Below are 23,128 nucleotides of genomic sequence, written 5' to 3'. Positions count from 1 at the left end.
AGGCAGTGTCTCATCTCATGCTCTGCCCTCCCCACCTTCCAGGTGATGCTAACAGGGAACAACTCCAGTTTTACCTGCTGGGACTGCTGAGGTATCTCAGCTCCTCACCATACTCTGAAGCCTGGTATTTCCCTGAAATGTAAGTTCATAGAAATCACAGAATCACAGAATATTTGGGTTGGAAAAGACTTCTGGAGACGGTCTAGTCCAATCCCCTGCTCAAAGCAGGGGCAGCTACAGCAGTTCAGGACTGTGTCCACTTGGGTTTTGAGTATGTCCAAGGATGGAGACTCAAGTTGGGGTGTTTTTTCATGCTTAACTACAAGTATTTGCTTCATCCTCTGTGGCTTAAAGTGATCATAAGCATGGACCAACACTTAAGTTGCTCCTTGAATGCCTGGTGGAAACTGTAACCCGCTCCTAGGTCTGACTCCCAGAGACAGAAGAAGCAGGCTGAGAGCAAGGGGGGAACAGGAGAGATAAATGACATCTCATTTTCCTGGATAGTCTCATTTTTCATCAAGTTTTTCAGAAGCTGTGGCCAAGTGTCCCTTTTAAGACCACTCCCAGCTTGGAGGGAGCAGGTACTATCACCGAGCTGCCCCTGACAGCAAATGGCTACAAGCAGAAGAAAAGATGCACCAACATGTCCATGCTTTGCCTCGATGATGAATCCCTTCGAGCAGAGGCTACCTTTACGCTCATTGCTTGTGCAGCACCTAGCATAGCAGAAGACTGGTTTCTTGTCTACATCTATACTGTGAGGGACCCTGAGATATGTTCTCAGCCTTCCCGGAGGGAGCCAGGATGTGGCAGGGCACATATGGGGACACGGGCATCCCCGGATCAGGTGTAACCCCACAGTCCAAGTAATAAATTGCCAACATTACAGCTCTGACATTGTACTACACTAAATAATGCAGAAGTATGTTTGAGAAGCAGGCAGTAATTATAACTGAAGCATAGAAACCATCTAGGGAAGAAGTGTTATCTTTACAGATAAAATCAGTAATAAATGCTACTGCATTCATAAATAAAAATCAGTCTGGAAACAAACCCTGAGTGGTGTCATGGAAAGTTCACAGCAATCGACAGCTTCACGGCTCCTTCCTGCTCTGTGTGCCTTCACTCAGAGGCTTTAAAGGTTTCAGAAAGCTTTCCCTTTACTCAGCCTCAGTTTTAATTGGAAATATAAAGCAATACAAACCAGTAAACAAACAGGCATTGGGGTCTGGGAAATGAGAGTCTAAATCTGTCCTGACTTTTGTCAGGTTTTACAAAGCAGTGCTCAGGGTGTATAAACCAAACTATCAAAGGTTTGGAGGGAACAATGTGAAATATATGAGGGAAGAAAGGGGGAAATACATTGGCTTGGGGAGAAAAAAGAGTCACACTATGAAAAACTGCCTGAAATTATCCGCCGCAAAGGTTGCTGTGATCTTCTCCCTTGTCCTCCAACTCGCTCGCACACACGTTTTGGGGTCCTGTGTTCATCACGTTTCCTAGCCCAGCCCCTATGTGTTGGGCATCGCCTGCAGATGCACATCCTGTCCCGACGCCCAAGCAGCCTTGCAGACATGGGGTACAGCTCCATGAACCCCAACACGGCACGGCTGGGGCACACAAGCTAAAACAGTCCCAGGACCCCTCTGGGAAATATAAATGCAGGCGAATCTGACTGTGAGTTTCCTCCCAGCTGGCCGACACCCAAAATGCCTCCCTCTCTCCCTCGGTTTTGCTCAGACAGTGCCGCTTCGCTGGTCGCTTCGCTCCAAGCCCATCAGCTGTTTTTGTTTCCAAAGGCTTTGCACGGTTTTGCTTTTTGATGTGATGCTGATACCGTCTGCCGCACTCATTTTTCCACGGTCAGTAAGTCATCCTAAAAATTCCTCAGCGCCCATTAAACTAATGGGGCTGACCTGATGCACACAGGGCTCGTAGCGATAAAAGCCAATTATAAACTGAAGAATTATTTTAAATGGGTTTCTGATTCTGGGTACCTGGCCCAGGAGACAGCCCAGGGCAGGGCTGAGAGGTATGAATGCAGCTTGCCAACCTCTGCTGGGAAACCTGTGCTGGAAAGGCTGGGCAATGCTTTTTGCTCCAAAAAAACCCCAAACCTCTTGAACTTCACATTTCTTCCTTCTCCTCCCAGCTCAAATCCCAGCCTCAGCTCAGCAAACCCAGTGGGACTTTGGCCAGGAAAGGGCAGGATTTTCCCCAAAGGCCCCAGTCCTCCAGCTCCATATTTATCTTCAGAAGAGGCCGGTTGGATACCCTTGTGCTGGGCGCCTGCTGGGAAACAGTCACAAGGAGCTGGAGTATTTGGCTGTTGGTCTTTTTTGAAAGCTGAGCATAAATTTTCTTTTTTGTTGGTGATGGTTTTATTATTTGCAGTGAGATAAGAGCATTCTTTGCATGTAAACCTGGTGCTCCCACAAACGGCCGCATCCTCTGCCAGTTCCCGTCAATGCTGGGTAGGGTTAAAGGGGGCTCAACTAACATGTATCTCCTGGTGGTCTCTCTGGGATGGCAGAGTTATGGGTTTACAATCACAAAGCTGTCAGATCTTCTGGATTTTTCCAGCCCTACCCCTCCAAAATGTCCACAGCCACACAAAAAAAAATCTAAATAATAAAATCCTAAAAATTCCTAAATTCCCAAATCCCAAATTCTGAAGAAAATGTTGATCCAGCATTGCAAACCTCAGGTATTCAGTTGCATCAGAGCCCCTGAAGCCAGAATCTTGGCTTGAAGCCAGAAGCTTGGCTGAAGCCAGCCCCTGAAGCCAGAAGCTTGAAGCCAGAAGCCCTCTGCATCCTTGCTTCAGTACTTTTCTTGGCACCCAGATGGGCTAGAAGTCTGCTCTTGGTATTAAAGACAGTGACCGTCACAACAGCGCAGTGTTGACTCTGGTCCTGCAATGCTTCTGGTAGCACAACATGATGAAGAGCTGAGTACAGCAAGAAGAAGGTATGGAAGAGTAGTAGGGGCTGATCCTCATCTGGTGTAAATGAAATGATGACAAATGACACCATTTGAAGATCCAAATATCTTAAAGGTCTTGACAGCAATCCTGAGATGGTGGAATTCATCTCAGCAGAGTTTTAGGAGTCTACAAGGTGGATGTCTCCACCTGAGCTCATCAGTCCTGGCTCCCTGGAGCACCAAGGGAATGAAATGGGCACTTCTAGGGTGCAAATGATTTGCCTCATTTTAGACATCTTTTTCCATCTTCTCCCCAAAAGTGCACAGGTTATAACCACCAGCACACGTCTCACTCTCAATGGCATCAGTTCCCTCTCCAAAACGCCCAGGGAATCACAGCAGGGAGACCCTGACCAGTTGGTAGAGATCAGCAACGATCTCTCCCTGTTTCTGTCTTCTAGGAAGCAAATTCTGGGGCATCAGTGGCTCTCTGCTCTTCAGCAGACTCGTTAGCACCTGAACTAGCTCATCTCCAAAGGGAAAGAGGGGAAAAAAAGGGGGAAGAAAAAAGGCAGCAGGCACTTAACTGCTCTCAAGCTGCTCCTTTGTGCCAAGATCACTCCATCTCCGGTATTGTTTACACTGAAATAAAAGCTGAACAGTGTCAGATCTTAAAATAACTTGCTGTTTGTGGAGCAGGAAAACCGGGGTCAGGGAAGTTTGTAACAAATTTAAAGAGGCAGGATGACTAAGTGATGAACTGGGACTCAGGCAAGGAGGCTTTCGCATGCACCTGAAGTTCAACCATGAGCCTGGTGCCAAGTGAGCTGGGGTCACCAGGTCTCCCCCATCCATTCCAGCGAGGCTAGGTCAAGCCTAGGGCTAAGACGTGACATCTGCATTTGTCCTCCCAGAGTGAATCTGCATGGCTGTTTCCCTTGTTAGGAAAACTCAGCACATGGTAGAGAAGGAGGAGTGGGACTGACCCAAATGCCCTTGAGATGTGCAACCGGTGGATCTAGATGTGACATACGGTGTTTTAAAAGAAGGAGCTCCATGATTTAAAAGAAGGAGCTCTGAGTGCAGAAAGTATTGATGGGAACGCTGAGAAAAAGGCTACATCTATATGTATGGTAGGACTTTGGGTGAGAGGAAAGGGCTCAAGGCTCAGGGGCTCCACATTGCTGTCCCAACGCAGGCCACCTCCAGGTCCCAAACAGGGCAGGGGACATTAGGTCTTTGGGTAGGTGAACGAGACATGGGAAGGTGGGATACATGGAGAGAACCCAACCAGATCTGCCCCATCCACCCCATGGGTCAAACTCAAATCAACTGTAATCTGGCTCATTGCTTGTTGTAGAGTGTCGTCCTGTCTGCTGGGGGACAGACTGGCCTCCAAGTGAGCTGATATCCAAACACAACCCATACCAGAGCTTAAAGATGAAGTCAAGACCAATTGACTTGCATCGACCGAAGCTGAAGAGTCAAGTCCTGGCCCTGCTTGAGGGCACAAGGCTCCTCAAGGGGCTCCCTGCTTGGCTGCCCTTAGATGGCGGCGCTACCTGCAGATACCGAAACAGCGCATCAGGGCCCGGATGCTTTCAGGGACACAAGGACACCCCCACATGTCCCTCTTTTCCCCCATTTCTCAGCCTCCATTCCTCAGCCTCCAGCACGCTCCCTAGCACAGCGCAGGGCTTGCAACTCATCCAGGGCGCGAGCAGGGAAGGAAGGAGGCGTGTGCCAGGCACAATAGCAAGGAAGTACCTGGCCTTGTGGCGGTCATTAGTGTTTCCCCTCTGCTTCGGTTCTGCCTGGCCATGGAAGAGGCGGCAGCAGCGGGAAAGCGGGGGCCACCCTGGGGCCGTCACCTTGCCTGGGCTCCCCGCTGCCCCACTCCTGCATGCAGGGATGGTGAACACCAGTGATTCAGGGGTGTCTGGGGGAGGTGGGTGGTATATGGCATGCAAACGTATCTTTTTATTCTAGTCTTTCTACCTGCAGCCTCTTCACTGAGCTTTTGGGCAGCTCCTGTCCTCCCAGCAAGTCTTCAGGGGTATCTTTATGCTGTTTTTTCTCCAGTCCTCCTCAAGCTCCCTTTGCTCAGCAAACACCCATGCAAACCTGGCTGCAAGGAACCGACTGGGCAAGCGGCGTTGCTGGTCTGATGCTGGGACCGACACATTTTTTGGGGAGAAGCGAGGAGGGAGCAAGAGCAGCCATATGGACTCATAGCACAGACTTGCAGACAGCCTGTGTGAGCAGGCAGTAGGCTGGGGAGCAACCAGCCAGAGACCTGTATGGGACCCCCAGCCAAAGCAAGTCAATTGGGTACTAAAGCAATAAATTTGCTCTCATGGCCTGGAAGGGGGTAACCAGTGGAGGGTCTGGGGCAGCATCAAGCCAAAGAGACCCACAGCGGAGATCATGCACGTGAGATGTAGGAGATCTCATTGATGTGAGCGGAAAGACACTGGTGTCCCGGGCTGATCCGGCAAACTGCTGGAGTGAGCATGGCTGAGTTGAAGGAGGAAGGAGAAACCCTCCGCTCTCCATTAAACATTAATGCTCGGCCCTGACTTGCATTCAGTGAGCCAGTAAAAGCCTCGGGATTGCTGGGGATTGATCCCAGCCGTGATGCAAAATGCCAGCGCCGAGCCTTGGAGATGGAGCAAGGAGTGAGCCGGAGCCCGGGACCGCCCTGGCACAGCCCCCTGGCAGAAGGCAGAGAAATAAATAAAAAAAATAAAGTCCCAGATGAAAAATAAAGAAGACGACATGCCCGGGCTGGGTGGGAGAGGCCACCACTGCCAGATGCAAGCCATGAGGGCAGAAGCCCAGCGCCATCCTTTTCCCACGCCCCGTTCACCCTCTCCAAGCGATGGGAGCCTTCAGCTCAGAGCAAGGACATTTACTCACCCGCAAATATGCCCTTCCCTGCTTTCATGGCTGGGTTAAACCTCTAGCACAGGGGCATTAATGTGGTGGATGAATAAGCTCTTTTTTGCTGAGTGAATGCCCCTGGGTGTTTGCTCAACAACCACGAATCCAAGCCCCGGAGAGAGCCCATGCCCCCTGGAGGAGGTAGAAGAGAAGCTGCAGGGAGGTGCTGAAGGCACAGTAAATTGGGACGGAGTTAATAAAGGTATCAACCTCTCCGAAATAACTAACCTGTGCACGGGGCCCCTGCAAGGACACACACAGTGCAAGGCGCATGGTGGTTCATGAGCAATTAAATTATACGCTGCTGTAGCTGTGCCTCTGAGTTGTAGCAGGAATGGGACACAGCGGGGTTTTGGCCAACACATCAGCTCCAGAAAGGGTTAATGGCACACAAAATATGTTTAGTGGGATTTGGTATTTTTTTTTAACTCCAACAAACAAAACATATGAGAAAATCCAGTTCACAGCTGAGCTCTGGCTGCCTGCCCACTAGGGCAGGGAAAATGCAGATGGTTTGAAATACCCACGCGCCTGCGTTTCTCCCGCAGCCCGTGGCCCAGGGTCCCTGGCAGGTCTCCCCCCGTCGTATTCAAGCTGGCTGAGGTGGCAGCAACGCAAATTGCAGTGTAAAAGCAGCACTGAGCCAGGAGCAAATCTACTTTCCTCAAGCCCCGTCATCTTCCCTGGACCCGCGGAGGAGCCCGGATCCTGCGAGGCTCCGCTTGTTCAAAAATAGTAATTAGCTCTCAAAGTAAATAGGTGTTAACAGAAACAAAGAGCTTCACCGCACTCACTCTGGGTAAACACCTTAGAGTGAATTTAATTTCCCTTCTCCCAGCAGATGTAATCGCGCTGCTCTGCAATTATTTTCAGGTCGGGGCGGGGAACGAAGCCACCGCGGCGGCTTTGCGGAGCAGCTGCTCTTCGGCAGTGCCGGCGCAGCCGGAGGTACCCACCACTTCACTGACATTTAGGTCCCTGAGGCTGAAGCGAGCTTCCTTTCGACGAACCAGATGCGTAATGCAGCTGGCCATCAGCTAAACCAGCAAGTAACCACAGCACGACCTTAAACCGCCCTAAAGTCCAGCCTATTTCTTAATCCTTAGAGTCCCCCAGTCTAGACAGGACATGAAGGACTAATGTGAAAACCAAGCAACAGAAAATTTATACTCTCTTGTCGAGCTGCAAAGAGAAAAAAGCATCAAAGGGTACAAATTTGTTTGGTCTTTTTAATTTTTTTGCCTTTTGGGAGCGCGGGCAGCACCCAAGCACGGTCCTGCACCAGAGCAGAGGGTTTGCAGCCAGTTTGCATCACCACGTGCAGCCACTTTCAGGTTGCCCCTTTGCTCACTAAATCATGCTAAAAAGCAACTGAAAACCTGTCTTTTCCCTATAGTCATGGGGAGCTGGTGAAATAGGCTTTTACCCAAACTGCCCCAAAAGCTAAGGAGTTTTTCCTCCACCACCAGTGGGTTAAAAGCAAACTCATGACTGGTGGCTGGGGCTCAGCTGATGCAGGGTATCCCTTCAAGCAGGAGGTAATTCAGCATGTGATGGCAGCTGTAGTAAACACCTTTGCTGGTGATGGAGCAATTCCCTGGCCAGGATACGAATGCAACCCAGCTGGGAACAGCCCAGCTTTGGGGCCAGACCCAGCAAGGCTTTCGGGTCAGCATAAAGCAGTCACGCACGCAGGAACAAGAACAACCAGAAATATGTGCACAGTGGCTTCCCCGGCAGTTTCTGATCTTGTTCCACCACGCTGCCTGCCTGCTGGGAGAGGGAGGTTTAGTTAATTAATTGCTACAATTAGCATGGAGCTATTTCTGCCCATGACGGTTACCTTTTCCTCCCCTTTTTGGTGCATCCAATTACTGACTCATTCATTCTCCAAGGCAGAGGCTACAACAAGGCACAGAGAAGCTTAAGGATGAAGGGGTAAAGTCTAAGAAAGATATGCCAGAGGTCCCAAGCTCTACTTCTACCCAGGAACTGAGTTATTCTCATGTGAACTCCTCATCCTCTCCCACCCATCAATCCATGGCTTCAAGGACTACACCAAGTTGTGCGGGAGTGTTGATCTGCTTGAGAGTAGGAAGCCTCTACAGAGGGATCTGGACAGGCTGGATCCATGGGCCGAGGCCAATTGTATGAGGTTCAACAATGCTAAGTCCAAGGTGCTGCACTTGGGTTACAACAAATCCATGCAACGCTACAGGCTTGGGGAAGAGTGGCTGGAAAGCTGCCTGGCAGAAAAGGACTTGGGGGTGTTGGTCAACAGCTGGCTGAATATGAGCCAGCAGTGTGCCCAGGTGGCCAAGAAGGCCAATGGCATCCTGGCTTGTATCAGAAATAGTGTGGCCAGCAGGAGTAGGGAAGTGATCGTCCCCCTGTACTCGGCACTGGTGAGGCCACACCTCGAATCCTGTGTTCAGTTTTGGGCCCCTCACTACAAGAGAGACATTGAGGGGCTGGAGCGTGTCCAGAGAAGGGCAACGGAGCTGGGGAAGGGTCTGGAGCACAAGGCTGATGGGGAGCGGCTGAGGGAACTGGGGTTGTTTAGCCTGGAGAAAAGGAGGCTGAGGGGAGACCTTATTGCTCTCTACAGCTGCCTGAAAGGAGGTTGTAGAGAGGTGGGGTCGGTCTCTTCTCCCAGGTAACAAGCGATAGGATGAGAGGAAATGGCCTCAAGTTGCGCCAGGGGAGGTTTAGATTGGATATTAGGAAAAAGGTATTTACTGAAAGGGTTGTCAAGCATTGGAAGAGGCTGCCCAGGGAGGTGGTTGAGTCACCATCCCTGGAGGTATTTAAAAGACGTGTAGATGTGGTGCTTAGGGACATGGTTAAGTGGTGGGCTTGGCAGTGTTAGGTTAACAGTTGGACTTGATGATCTTAAGGGTCTTTTCCAACCTAAATGATTCTATGATTCTATAAGGAGGTGATGAAGAGGGAGCACAGCAGTTACAAATATTGCTACAACTGTTTTATTTCTCCCTCCAGCTGAGCCATCAGGAAGGATGGGTGATGGGCTTATGTATGCTAAGATGGACAAGACTCCCAGTACCCATCACGCTGCAACGATTCTGCAACCTCTCCACCCAGCCTCAGGCTGTGGGTCCTTCAAACAAACATTATCTACTTTGGGAAATCGATTATTTATTCACCATTACTTAGCAGGGATGGTGAAGGAAAGGTGAGAGTGGGGTCACTGCTTCGGCGAGCACCAAAGCGAAGCACCAGCCCTGAATAATTCATACTCCCTCTTTTCTGCAGCATCTGGACACATCTGCTGCGTTCGCCGTCGCAGGCTTTTTCTTGGCTGACTCAGAAAATCACGCTTTGGCAGCTGGGTACTGTTTCAAGTGGGTACTTTCCCTACAGCATTAACAAGCTGTGATTTTGTTACAAATAGGGATTTTTGTTCCTCTTTTGCTGATGTCACTCCGTGATCCTGCAGGGAATAGCAGTGCTCAGATCTCTGCAGCCTGACGAGCCCTATGTGCCCTTTGGGACAGATGTACTTGCAAGCGGGAGATTGTTTTTCCTTTTGCTGCCCGGATTTATATTTCACTGAAGTCCAGTATCGATCCTGCTGCTGCTGGGCTGGAAGCTCATTTTACTAAATGGGAAGAAAAACAGTTCTCCGAGCTCAACGCATGCAAAATGGAAAATCCTGCAACAAAACAGCTCTTAAAAAGGGGCCTGAATGATTTTGCTGAACCTCGAGGACTGTGCTGCCGACATCGGAACGGGATGTAATTTATTTAGCCTGACCTTTCCCTGCAAGACCGTGCTGGCGGCATTATCAAGAATCCTTTCTACCACTTGTACACCCATTGCCAAGGTGACGTCCCATTTCATGCGTCAGTTGGTGAAGATCGCATAGGCGCTGCTGTGATGCTTTGTTTGCTGTCCTGCCTGACAAGCTCTTGGCAGGGTTTCAGCTCCCACGGATGGCAGCTGCTCCGTGAGGGACCAAAACAGATTCAAGCTGGACGTTATTATGGGGAGTTTCATGTAGACAGCGCACGGGACTGGGGTCCCCTGGATGAGACTGGACCATGGATGAGATGATAAAGCAAAGACGCCCAGAGGTGCTACCAGGTGTAATGGGACCTGCAGATGACTGCAGCACTGCACCCCACATTCACCCCCCATCCCATCTCACTCGGGATTTATGTGAGCCCTCGTGGTGCCAGGGAAGCGGAGGCAGCTCACTGGTGCTCACTGCAGAGGCTTGCCAAAGCGCAGCCAAGTTTGGATGGTGGAGCACGACCGGTGGAACAGGTCCTGCTGCTGCGCAAAACCACCCAGTGTTTTCCTCTCCCCTCCCAGAGCTTTCCCAGCGGGACCCAGAAGGAGACAGAGATGCAGGCGGGGAGGATGCATCTGTCCTTCACACGAGAGCTTGTCAGCAGTCGGGACAGCCACAGTGGAGAGGGACATGGTCCCAGTAAAGCTTCTCCCCCACCCCACCAAGGGATTGAAACCTCTGAACAAGGGCGATTTTCACTGCTGGTTCCCACGACTCTCAAAGGGACTTTCGTGATGGATGAGGAGAAAGGCTGCAGCTAAAAAAGTCCCCAGACCCTACCAACTTTTTATAAGAGACTCAAAGGTCTACAGTTAATGAGAGGAAAATGAATTAGGTGGCTCACAGTGGCAAAGCCTGCTCTGCTTCAGATGTCAAAGGTAGGAAAGCCTCGTGGAGGTTTCCCATGTGTCCATCCATTTCCCACTCCATCCCTCCCAGCATTGTGGCGGGCTGCACCCCTCTCCCACAGGTCTGATCTGAAAAAGGAGCCGGGCCCCGTTGGGAGGACAGGACAGGAGATGCTCTTGGCCACGGACACGGCTCTCGCGGTACCTGTGTTCTCCTCGGACTGGTTGAAGCCACAGATCTGGCAGATGCTGCGAACCCACTTGTTCATGTCGTCCTCGGTCTCAGCCACCAGGTAGAAGGTCCTGTCACTGGTCTTGATGTCAAAGATGTAGCTGTCTTGCAGCTCCTTCTTGTTGAAGGTCAGGCCCGCGTCCACTTGCTCACAGAAATTGAGGTTGATTACACGCAAAGGTTTCTTGGAGTGGTCATTTTTGTAGTACTCCAGGACGTCAGGGTCGCCACTCATCCGACCGCTGCGCAGGACGAACCAGCGTTTCTTCCATGCCTGAAACCAAGAAAAGAGGAAGCATGAACCCCATTGCTCAAGTCATGAGGGCCAAGAAACCACTGCCAGGCACAGGGTGACACAGATGGACACAACACCTCTCCACCCTGGGATGCTCTGGGATGCTGCTCAGAACATCCCTGCAAGATGTGCACAGACTCGGCTCAGTTCATCAGTTCAGTACTTAAATCCCACTGGTTATCTGGGAGAATTAAATACCAAAATATCATTCTAGCTTAAGATGACCCCAAGAAGTGCTAGTCTTGAGGCTTAGAGCAACCTTGTTCCTACCCTACAGCCCAGGACCCAAATACTCTTCAATCCTTGATGCGAGATAATCTGCAGGGTGGCATTATCGGCAAGCACAGTGCCGAAATCCCTTCCAGCAGCTCAGAGGAGCTCAGGCACTTTGGACACAGTGCCTTGGGTATCCTGCCCTTCAGAGAAACCCCTGAGAGTATCACAGCGCGCATCTGCAGATACCGACCACGCCAATCCCATCTCTCTTTAAATGCCAGGATAGAAAGGCTAATAAAACCAACGGGGGACTGGTTTGGTTTTTTAAATATCAGGAATAAAGCCAGGGAGACCCCTGGAGAATCCAAGATTCATTTGTTTTTCAGCATCTTCTGCTCCCCGGTACATAGGAAACTCCTTAGAAAAGGAAAAGGTTATCATCAATTCTGAGCACTGCTGACGGCAACCCCTGGCCAAACCACCCAGGGAACAGACTCAGGGGGTTACGGTGTTTGAAGCAAACTGGCAAAATAAATGTCAGCCATCAGCCCTGGCACTGGGAGCTGCGGTCCCTCTGCTCTACCCATGCCAAATGCAGTTGGGAGCCCACAGGAGGGGGAATAGCCACAACAATAATGTGTTAAATGTTACGACTTATATTACACAGAGAATTGTGCAGGTATAACTCCCCATCCCATGGGATGGAGGGGGGTTTTTTTGGGTGTGGGCTCTGCACGAGCATCCTGGCACCTGTGGGAGGGATGCACGGGGTGAGGGACTATCTTGAGCTGTTCTCCATCGCAGAGCTGTGCTGCCTTGCAGAGGGCTCAGCTCCCATGGCATATGGAAGGGAAGGACTACATCTAAGCGTAGTCCTTAAAACATCTGAGTTTGTTCAGGCTCCTTTTGAAGGTGGTGAAGGTTTGAGAGGTGCATGAACAACAGGGGCTGGGTATGGCCCACACGGATGAGTGGGGTGGTGTGGGGTATTGCCAGCGCTCCAGCATTACCTGATGCAGACCTTGGTTTGCACCAAAGGACGCCAAGGGAGGCAACGTGATTCCCACCATCCTGCCCCGGCCATGGACGTTTGCTTGTTTTATGAGCTTTACCTTAATTATTTTTTTAAAAAATCACCAGTTTTTGGGTTCATGTGATTATGAGAGGTTGGGTCATGAGGAAGCACATGACGTCCCTAAGAAGGAAGAACCAACAGCCACAAACATCTTTAGTAATGCAAGAGAGGCAGCAAGGCGAGCGTTGTGCTGGGAGGTGATGCTCCCTGGGAGGTGACTACAGCTTCGCATGTTGGTGATTGGGCATGTGCTAGATCTCAGCCACCCAATTGCACCAGGATCCCACAATTTTGGAGAACTTGGTGGCCAAAATAAGGATAAGAAACCCCTGTGATATTTTCTCTGAATGGTCTGATTTGCACTGTATTTCTCAAAGGCTTAAAAATAGCTTTTGTTGGTGTCTTTGAGATTTGTAACCAAATTAGTTTTGCACTAATTCTCAAACTGGCTCCCAGTCCCAGGAAAGCAACTTCAGTGCAATCTTTCAAATGCAGCGGAGCAGTAAATTGCTTAGTAAGAGGACGTGCGAGGCTGGCAGATTTTGGTTTCATCCGGGAGATGCTCACCCACTTCTCATCAAAATGGCCACTTTTATATGAAAAAAAACCACGCATGGTAGAACTGCATCCGTCAGGGAGGGAAAAAACCCAAATTCACCAGGCAGCAACAATAATTTGCTAGTTCATCTCCTCAAAACGGATCACCCAAATAATTGGGAAAAACCTCATGAATATTTTTTCTAGTTCTAGGTGGAAAATGTCCCATTAACTTCTTTCTATTAACACCGAGCCGTTTCTTTGCAGCCACTTGGCAGGACAAAGACATGGGTACACATCAGTGAGAGGGAGTCTGAAAGAAGATCAAGTTGTGCAACCACATGAACCACCACCTGAATGAAGACATATCCAACACCAGTTCTTGCTACCTGGCTGGTTGCTTTCCAACTGTTCAGAGTCAAGCCTTGCACCATCCTTTCACAGTTGAGAAGTTGCATTAAAAAATCCACAAAGTACAGAAACTAGACTCCAGAATTTAGAGCTTTCAGGTTAAAAATAGGAGGAAATGCTGCAAGCAAGGCCAACAATGCTTGCAGCTTCCCTTTTTATCGCCAGTGCGAGAGCCACAATTTCTCTAGTTCTCTTTGGTCTGTCTGGTAGCAATGGAAAGCCCCACGCAGTCCATCTTTAGCAGAGAAAACAGTATAACACACACAGTCTGGTGGTGTTGGGTACATCCTAACATAAGCTGGTTGCCAAACAACTGCTCTTGTCAGGACAAAATTTCTTGGGGAGCTTCAGGAGCTGGAGTATCACTGGAGGGTGGGACCTTCGGACAGAGCAACAGCCCCGCCAACCTGGGATGACCACCCTGTCCACCTCTGCCTGGTGCCCTCATGATGATAGAGAGTCACCAGTGTTTTTCTAAAATAGTTTCTGACCCAGAAAAATAGCTCATGGCAGCAGCTGCCGGACTTGCCTGTCCTGGACAGGTGGCTGCAGGCAGCACAGCTGGATGCATCTCCCACTGCACGTCCCCGCAGCAGGACCAGCCATTTCTGCCTCCTAAGATCAGCTTCTGAGCCAGAGGAATAAGCATTGGCCATTAGAAGAGAATGGAAGGAAATAATAAAGAAATAGCCAGGAACCTTCTTATTTTTGTGGAGATTTTCCCTGTTTCTTTGAATTTTTGAGCACTGAGCTCAGCAAGCCTATTTTAGTTCTTCCCTGTGGATTTGCTATGTCTCTGTTAGGAAAAGGGCTCAGCTTGTGATTGCCAGGCTAGGCTTGTGCTTGGAGCATCTCGTGGCACTAATGGAGCTTGCTTCAACATATAGCGATATGTAGCAAAGGATATGCAGCCTGCAGCGTGTGGCCCATCCTCCTGGGACACCTATTTCCCCATTCAAACGTATCGATACCATCCAAATCTTCCGTGTTTAGGCTTCCCTAGAATATCACCTTCCTGCAAGAGGGTGATTTAAGGGTCTGCCGACCACCAGCTGCGACAACAGTAGGATGCATAGGAACCATATGTGCATGGCAATCACAGCCCATGCCAAACCAGAGGAGGACGCAACTCCACGTGAACCTTCCACGCTCTGCTGCCACGTGTCCAAGACCTTCTTCTCCCACCATGGGGCTGTGATGGCCAACACGCATGTCATCCTCCACTTGAATTTTCCTTCTCTCCTTATTTCTATTTCTTCCTGGCTCCTTTGAAGCCCCTGTTGCTGTCAACCCAGTCCTGCCAAAACTCTGTGCCTCACCGCCACGTGGTGTGAGCCAAGGGCTGTGTTTGTTTAACAGCTTTACAATGTAGAGAGGCCAACAGCTTAACAGCCATAAAACAGGGCCTTTGCAGCACAAATTTCCAGCTGTGTGGTCCTTTGCCTGCATCAGGTTGCTTTGCAGTTAAAATACAGCTGCTAAAGGCCCTTAATATCATTGAGAAATATTTTGACGCTTGGCAAGTACTTCTTTTAAAGACTTTTTTGTTAAAAAAAATGTCCATCATGCTGCCAGTGCAATGTAAATCCTCCCGGGTGCCGAGAACCGTGACTGCTGCTTGATTGCTTTCCACCTCAACAGTGCTGTGGCAAGTTAAAGTTTACAAAACTGACCCGTTTCCAGCTGGATGTTACCTGGAATTGGTTGTTTTATGGGTTGGAGAGTTGGGTTGGCAGAGACGAGGTGGTGCTGCTGGGTTCACAGGCTGAGTGCACTTAGCAGGGATGCTCTGGGGGGCTCAGGTGGAGGTTGGGACCCTTGCTGTCCCCTCTGCTGGGTGAGAAACCAGGAGAACCCAACCGGAGAGGTGGCTGCTCTTGAGCAACCGAGATACCGTCATGGGAGAGCTTCTGACCACACCATGAGTGAGGTCCCTCACATCCCCTGTGGCTCTCTCGATGGCGAAATACTGTGACAGAGCTGGTGGTATCAGTGCAGAGGACTCAGACTGTCCCTTGTTGGAGAATCTGGGGACTTCAAGTGCATAATAGCCCAAGTTCAATTTAGGACAGGTCAGACAGAAGCTTTATTAACTATGATCATAATGAAAGGACATTCAGACAGCATGTTCCCCTTTGCTCTTCTGTTCTCTGCCAAGTGATTGCAGAGCCCCAGCCTATATACTATTTCAGAAAAACAGAAGTGAGGAAAACAGTAAATTCAATGTTAGCAAAGCCCGGTATCCATCCCTGGGATAGAGCTTGCTAACTGCCACAATCCTAAGAGGAATCAAACAGTAAATAATGTGACAATATGGAGCGATGGCTCTTGGTGGAACCTATAGGAGTGGCCCACCCAGTATTCTTAGCTCAGAAGTCGGGATTTGGAAACAGTCAGAGACCGTTAGCTTTTAGTCAAAAGGAATGTTCTTTTAATTAGGATAAACTTTTGAGCCAGACCTCTCAAATCTTAAATAATAATTTCACCACCACACCCTTATAGCATATAAAAGGATAGGAGGAGAAGAGAAGAGAAGAGAAGAGAAGAGAAGAGAAGAGAAGAGAAGAGAAGAGAGGAGAAGAGAAGAGAAGAGAAGAGAAGAGAAGAGAAGAGAAGAGAAGAGAAGAGAAGAGAAGAGAAGAGAAGAGAAGAGAAGAGAAGAGAAGAGAAGAGAAGAGAAGAGAAGAGAAAAATATTTCCCAGGAAATCTCTCTGCCCTGCTCCTTCTCCCTCCACCACCACCACCTTTGCCCCCGGGAGCGCAGCACACCACCAGTGTGAAATAAACCTTCCAAAATCTGCTCTGACACAAATCTCAGGATCTAATCTGAGCTGGCAGGCGGGATGAGTGACCTAGCTGTGACATCGGGCAAATTTCTCACACCGCGATGAAGTCAGGGACTGAGCGATTCAAGTAGGAAACACCATGGCGGTGCAAGCAGGTGCTTGTGTCCTGGGTCTGCCCAGAGCCAGAGATGCCCCAGGCGCAGGACAGCTCCTGCCATTGCCCCTGCAGCCACCAGCCACCAGCAGGGATGCCACCGCGCCCACGAAAAGCTCCGAACCTGTCCCAGCCCCACGTGCCCCCAGTTTTCACTCTGCAGTGCAGAGTGGTCTCGCATCCCATCAAGCACGTTCACCCTCTGGCTCCTGTGTATCTGGCGTGGCAGAGAGGAGATCATGCTCCAGGAGCCTGCAAGAAGAACCATGATGTCTGGAAAGGTCTCACTGCTCCTCCCGGCTACTGTGTCCTCTTGCTGTCCCCTCCCGGCTGCCACCACTTTAGCCATCCTGGCAAGATCATCCCTGGGGAACGGGGATAGAGACGATGGGGCTGCCCTGAGAGCACGTGCTGCTCTCATCACAGACTCATAGAATCATAGAATAGTTTGGGTTGGAAGGGCCCTTTAAAGATCATCTAGTCCAACCACCCCTGCAATGAGCAGGGACATCTTCAACTAGATCAGGTTGCTCAGAGCTCCGTCCAACCTGACCTTGAATGTTTCCAGGGATGGGGCATCTACCACCTCTCTGGGCAACCTGGGCCAGTGTTTCACCACCCTCATCGTAAAAAATGTCTTCCTTATATCTAGTCCTTATATCATCCTTGCCGTTGTGTCATCTTGTGTGGCTTGGGTCGCTCAGTGGTGTTATTGTTTTTGCCACGCGCAAGAACGGCGCTGACTGTAGCTGCCGGACTGAGTTACCCCACACTGGGGCTGACCCTGCCCCAGCCACCCCATCCCTGCAGTCCTGCACAAGGGACACTGTCCTCTACTGCGGACGGTGCTACCAGCATCAGGGAGTGAAGCCCCATACGAGAGGATTGTAGAATAACCTATTGGTGACCTGTATAATAATGTTGTCTTCCTCTGTGTCCCTGGAGGCTTTTTAGCTCATCTGATGGACAGAAAGATGCTGGTTTTATTATTCATGCAAGAATGCCTCTCCCCTCCCTGTGTTAGCGCTAACTCAAAGGAAATGCAGCTTGGAAGAAAATTTGCAAGGAGAGAGGAAATCCCTCGTGTCTGCTCAGGTAACGGTGCTGCCAGCTGATCGCCCCCTCAAAGTGCCTTGGGGCCCCACCATGGCTGTCCAACCCTGACATCCCTGAGCCCAAGAGCAAACAGGAGCGCCCTGAGCTCCCTCCTGCCCTCCCGGACGCCCCATGGCTCTCCAAGCACCTCCTCCTTGCCTGCTGCCCGCTCACAGCACCTTTTGACATGATGCTGGGAACAGACAGGTCCCAACCCCGGTCCTCTCACCCTTCAAAGGGATGGAGACTGATCCCCACTAATCACGCATCTGCCGTGGCCAAGTTCACTGTGAATTCATTAGTAGCAACGCTTTGGGGGAGGCTTGACTGGCAGCGTTAATAATGCCGCGCTGCAGCAGCGAGACCCTGCAGGGCACAGGAAACCTTGCTGGGGTACAAGGCGGCTCTTTCTTGGCTCGCTGGGGGATTGGGCGATGCAAAATACCCCCAACCCAGTGTGTATCTCGGGCTGTCAAACTGACCTTCCCTCCTGGGATTTTTTTCCCCACTGTTGGAGGTGTAATTAGGCTTCAGAGCACATGCTGCATTGCTATGTGGGAAATCCACCCTAGGGCAGCATGGCTGGTGCGAGACCTCCCGCACCGAGCATCACTCATGGCTGGCTGAGATTGGGTTTTAAGGAGGTGAGGCTCAAGCATGGACTAAAACCTATTCGCAAGATCATTTAAAAACCCATAAGCTTCAAAACCAGCTCCTGCCATCAGAAATTTTCTACCACAGAAGGAAGAGGTTGGGATGGCTCGGAGCTAAAGGGATGCTGGTGTGAGCTGGAGGACCCGCTCCCCACCGCCACGCTCTGCAAACGCAACGGGTGACAAAGCAGTGACACATGTGGAAAACATTTCCCTCCGTATTTATTTTACGGGAGTTCTCCGTTTGGAAAGATTTCAGTAGCTCAGTGCTGTTCATGGTCAATCTTAGGAAAATAAAGATGTCTCTCTGGGACATGAGGGCGCCGACTGTGTTTCTGCTGGGATGCTGGAGTGCCTGATTAAGGATGGGGTGGAAAAACAAAACACCAAGTAGTGAGGTTGTACTTACACCAGCAGACAAGCTGTGACCGTCTGAGAAAGAAGGACACAGGGGAAACCCTGGGGTGGGCCAGGAGTGCTCCTAGCTGGAGGATGTAGAGAGGATGGAGCCAAACTCTACTGAGAGATGCATGGGGACAGCATGAAAGGCAATGGGAAGGTCCCATTAGATGTAAGGAAAAGGCTTCACTATGAGTGGTAGGAAAAAAAAAAAACAACTGGGTGTATGTCCACCCTTGGAGGTATTCAAAACTTGCCTGGACAAAACCAGGAGCAATGTGATTTACCTCCAGAGTTGGCACTAACTTCAAGCTGGCCCTGCTTTCAGCAGGAGGTTGGTCCAGAGACCTCCGAAGGTCCCTTCTGACCCCAGTTATCTCTGAATCTAAATTACTTTTCCATAATTAGATCCAGCTCCCAGCGAGGAGTGTTGAACTTGTATGGAGACCTGATGAGACTGCTCAGACCCCGAGCCCCAATGTGGGACCTACCCCTCTGCCCACCCATCCTCAGCATTTAGCATGAGAAAGGGCAGCATTGGCATTTTTAAACTCTCCTTGAGTAAAGCAACCTCTTCTGGGTAATTCCTTCTGCCGGGAAGGTGCTGGGAAAGCGCAGGGTTTGAAGGAGCGAGCTGGAGCCCAGCTCCTGCCCCGGGGCTGGCCACGAATGGTCCACGCATGGGGCCTCCACCGTGTCCCTGCCGCCGTGCCATGGATTTTGTTATCTGGAAGTATTTCCTGCTATTCAGCCCTGTTCTATATTCCACTCTGTTATTCCCAGCCAAAATCCCTCCCCCCGCCCCGCCGCGGCACACCCTTCGCAGGCGGACTGGAGCGGCACCCAAAGGAGGTGCAGGCAGGTGGGTGTCCCTGTGTGGGGACGGGCAGAGCTGGCAGCTCCCCAGGGATCTGCAGGACACCCAGCAAAGGGGCGATATGACACTGCCATCACCTCTGCCCCAAGCCCCCATCGGCCAGCCTGAGAAAAACAGCACAGCGAAAGGGACCACATCCTACAAAAGCAACGCTGCAGGCGATACCCCCGGGGCCCCGAAGGGATTGCAGTGAGTCTCCAGCCAACTGTTTAGTCTGGGTCTGATCCAGAAGCCAGGGCCACTAAAGGCATCTTTAATCGTTGGCCTCGAGGTGCTTTGTTTTCGGCAATGCCGGTCCCAAGGGGTGCTTCCCGGCCCCTGCATCTGCCCTGGCCGCATCCTGACTCGATGTTGGAGCAAGCCGTGGGGTGACGGCACTGCCATATCGCCTCACTGGGCACAAGCATGTGGCTCCGCCACACGAGTGATGAACTGAGCACGAGGCTGCATCGTCCCCGTCCCCCACCATCACCAGTGCTGGTGCAGCACTGCGGGGGCTGGCTTGCACCTCGCTGCCTTTTCGGAGGCTGACATGGACAAGGGGCTGTGACAACCAAACAGGATGCCCCAGCAGCTTATTATGTGATATTACATTTATCATATATACTATGATACTATAGTTGTATGTATTTTACATGATGCACATCGAGACTGGTGCTTCTCAAGTCTGTCTGCAAAACTCAACCACCACCATTGACTACACTCAACCCTACGGAGGTGAGCAAGAGCCAGCCAACCCGCCGAGGTAACTCAGCCTGTGCCACGGGAGCATGCCAACAGCGAGAGCAGAGTTTACTTTGCTTTTTCAACTTTGGGTTTCTGGAAGAAAAAGCAAACTGCTCGGAGATTTTTTTTTCCTCCTGAGACTTTGGTATCAGCCTCTGATAAGCATTTTCCCGGCCATTACACAAGCAGGGCTGGACATGGGAACGCAGCACGAACAAATGACTCCAAGCACAGCACTTTGATAACTGAGTTTTTCTAGCTTTCTGGCCTCTGCAAGAGCAAAATAAAGCTCGCAGCACTGTCAGCGGTTTCCCTCTCCTTGCCCCTAGCTTTGGGTTACCCCAAATCACATCCCTGAGAATAGGGATCTGCCCCAAAAAAGCCACACACTGAGCTGGCAGGGGCTATGGATGCTGCCCCAGACTTCCCCAACAAACGCACACCAGCCTCTGCCCACACAAAACTCATTGCAGGGATGCTTTGCCCCATAAGCGCTCAGTGATGGGCTTCATGGGAAAAAACACTGCCCTGCACATCTCCCCTCTGCCTTCTCCTGGAGGCTGTGGCTGCTCTCCCACCCTGTGTCACCTCTCACCAGCGCTCTGAGATGTCCTGGAAGATGCTCAGGAGAGGACAAGGTTTGCTTTCACCAGGCTTGGGCTTGGCTGTGAGATATTTTCCAGGCAGGGCATTGCATTTTAGGGGTTTTTTTGTACCACATCCATGAGCATCCATGAACCCCAGAGGGAGACGGGGAAGGGGCTGCTATAAGAAACAGGTTTGCCAGCCAGTGAACCCTTTCCAAACCCTGAATGCTGCTTATGTTTCACAGCGAAGCAGATTTAAAATGCTTTTGAACCAAGAAAAGAATCTGAAAAAGCCAATTTGAGGCTTAGTTTCAATCATTTGGAGATAGGCACCTGTGTCAGCTCTAGGAGTGAATCCTGTAATTAAACTGCTCTGCCCTCAATCTCTCAGGTGAAGGTGGATGGAGATACAGATGGACATAGAGGTGGACAACAGGAATGCAAGGTGGGTCAGGACGCTTCCCCCTTCCCTTGGCATGCTGCTTCCTTTGCTTAAAGGCTGCATAAAAAGGGTCTTACAAGGTGATACGGAACCCCTTCTGAGCTTAACAGGCTCTACGCACAGCAAAAATCACCAAACCTGTTTGGACCCTGTTTGGTTTGAGATGATGAGCTGGAGGTATCGTGGGGCTGAAGATGATAGTAAAGTGTCAGGAAGTTTCTCCCATCATCTAAAGGACTGGTCTCCTGGTTTCTCTGGCTTGTAGCAGGATATTTGGGATAAGCTTGCCTTTCCAGGGATGATTTCTAATTTTAGAAAAACTCCAAAGCTTGTTAATTTTCAGCCATTTTAATAGGCTGTCCCATTGTCTCAGTGTGTAACCGGCTCCAGCTGGACTAACCTCTGCAAGAGTGAGATGATGTGACAAAGCTGCACTTCTTGAGCATCTGGTTCCCAACTCCTTGTTTGAGAGAAAGACAGTTGCACCATTGGGACATCAGTTGGGAGCAGAGCAAGGGGTGTTGCACTCCCAACTGCCAAAACTTCCACCTGACATACAGGAACTGGCACAGGGTCCAGCCATACAAGGTTTAGGTTTGCTTTGGTGAAATGCACTCCCTGAAATCTCTCATTTTTTACCTTCCTCAACACATTCCCACAAACCCTCTGGAAAATAACACCAGATCCCCAGGAATACCATGGGAATTGGGTATCCTCATGCCTTTACAAAATTTGGACCTTCATCTTTCCCTGACGTAGCTTTTTTGTCAAGGAAACATTACCATGGTAGCCCCAACACGAGACATTATCCAAAATCTGGGCCGCTTTGTGCCAGATGCTGTGAGAAACATCATTATCTCAGAGATGCCAGACTGGAAGAGAAAAGGCAGACGCGGAATGAAAGAAGAGAGCTAACCCAGCCAGGGATACTCAAATCTGTGGTGGTGGTGAGGTCCTTACCTTGCCTTCTGGCTCCCAAGCCAATAAATCACTCCCTTGACCCCTTATCTACAATCACGCTGCCTCTACAGTCTTTTCTTTGAGGAAATTTCCCCTTTTTATTTCTAGTTTATGTCTAGCTGTGGTCAGCTTGCACATGTCTGCATGAGCTGTTTGCTCACAGCAGTAATCGTTTTTTGACAAAAAAATGTGCGCACCTCTAGGTGTTAGTTCAGGTATTTAAGTAGCTTTGGCGCACACAGACGGATTCCCTTTCAGAGGAAATGAAGCCATTTATCCCTGTCCAAATGTGCTCTGACTCTACTGGGGACGCATAGATAGGGCTACTATGGGGCTGGACCACCAGGATGTCCTCCAGTTGGTATCAGACCCAGAAGACACCTGCCCCCAAAATACAGGAGGAAGGAGGAGGTTCAACACCTTCAAGCTACTGATCTGCTCTTGTGGAGGCAAGGTGCTCCCCTTTTGACCGTGACAAATGGTTGACTTTGTGTCTCCATATAGATTATCTTCAATTAAACCCAAGCTTTTTGTGAACAGGTTAAGATTACTCAAATTTGAGCAAAGTTGCTGCAGCCTGAGTCAAACCCAGGCCTTTTGCAAAGGCAATGGTGACAACAGTGAATTCCTGGGACTTGGCACAGACCATATATTTCAGTATGGGCTTTACAAGACAGCTGGGAACTTTTTGGGGGGACTGTGGGGTGGGTGACAGAAGGAATGGGAACACTTCTAGTCCAAAGAGTGAGAAAATATCTCATGAGTGGGTCAGGGGCAACCATACCCAGAGACCAATGTGTGTCCAACTTGGTGGCTTGGTGCTCTTCCTGTAGCCACCCCAGAGGGAAAACAACACAAACACATAAGTGCACACCAGAAGCATTAGAGGATATTTTAGATGAAGAGGGAAGAGAAGCAGTGCTGTTGCATCTGTAAACTATGGAAAAATGGAGGAATTGGCCTGATTTGGCTTGCACTGAACTCACAGTCTCCTGGACAACCCTTTGCATCTCGTGGTAGCTAGCTGAGCGGCATGGCCAGCATCACAGTTGCTGGCACAAAGCGGGCAACAGGGATGATCAAAGGTCTGGAATGGCTTCTCTGCAAGGAACTATTAAGTGCGACGGGACTCCTCAGTCTGGAAGAGTG

The 23,128-nt window shown here is 50.3% G+C and overlaps 1 protein-coding gene across 2 annotated transcripts in view; it reads right to left on the bottom strand.

Annotated features, from left to right (window-relative positions):
• GAB2 (GRB2 associated binding protein 2) overlaps positions 1–23,128 on the bottom strand; it is a 108,744-nt gene that overhangs the window by 33,099 nt on the left and 52,517 nt on the right. For both annotated transcript variants that reach the window (XM_072850825.1, XM_072850824.1), the window contains exon 2: positions 10,739–11,039. In XM_072850825.1, coding sequence (XP_072706926.1) covers positions 10,739–11,000 — 262 coding nt within the window. In that variant the 5' untranslated portion in view covers positions 11,001–11,039. The remainder of the gene's footprint in view (positions 1–10,738; positions 11,040–23,128) is intronic.

The sequence above is a fragment of the Ciconia boyciana genome, chromosome 1 (genome assembly GCF_034638445.1).
Source record: "Ciconia boyciana chromosome 1, ASM3463844v1, whole genome shotgun sequence".
NCBI lineage: Eukaryota > Metazoa > Chordata > Aves > Ciconiiformes > Ciconiidae > Ciconia > Ciconia boyciana.
Note: the sequence above shows the minus strand (reverse complement) of the source record. Positions and strands in the feature narration are given on the sequence as shown.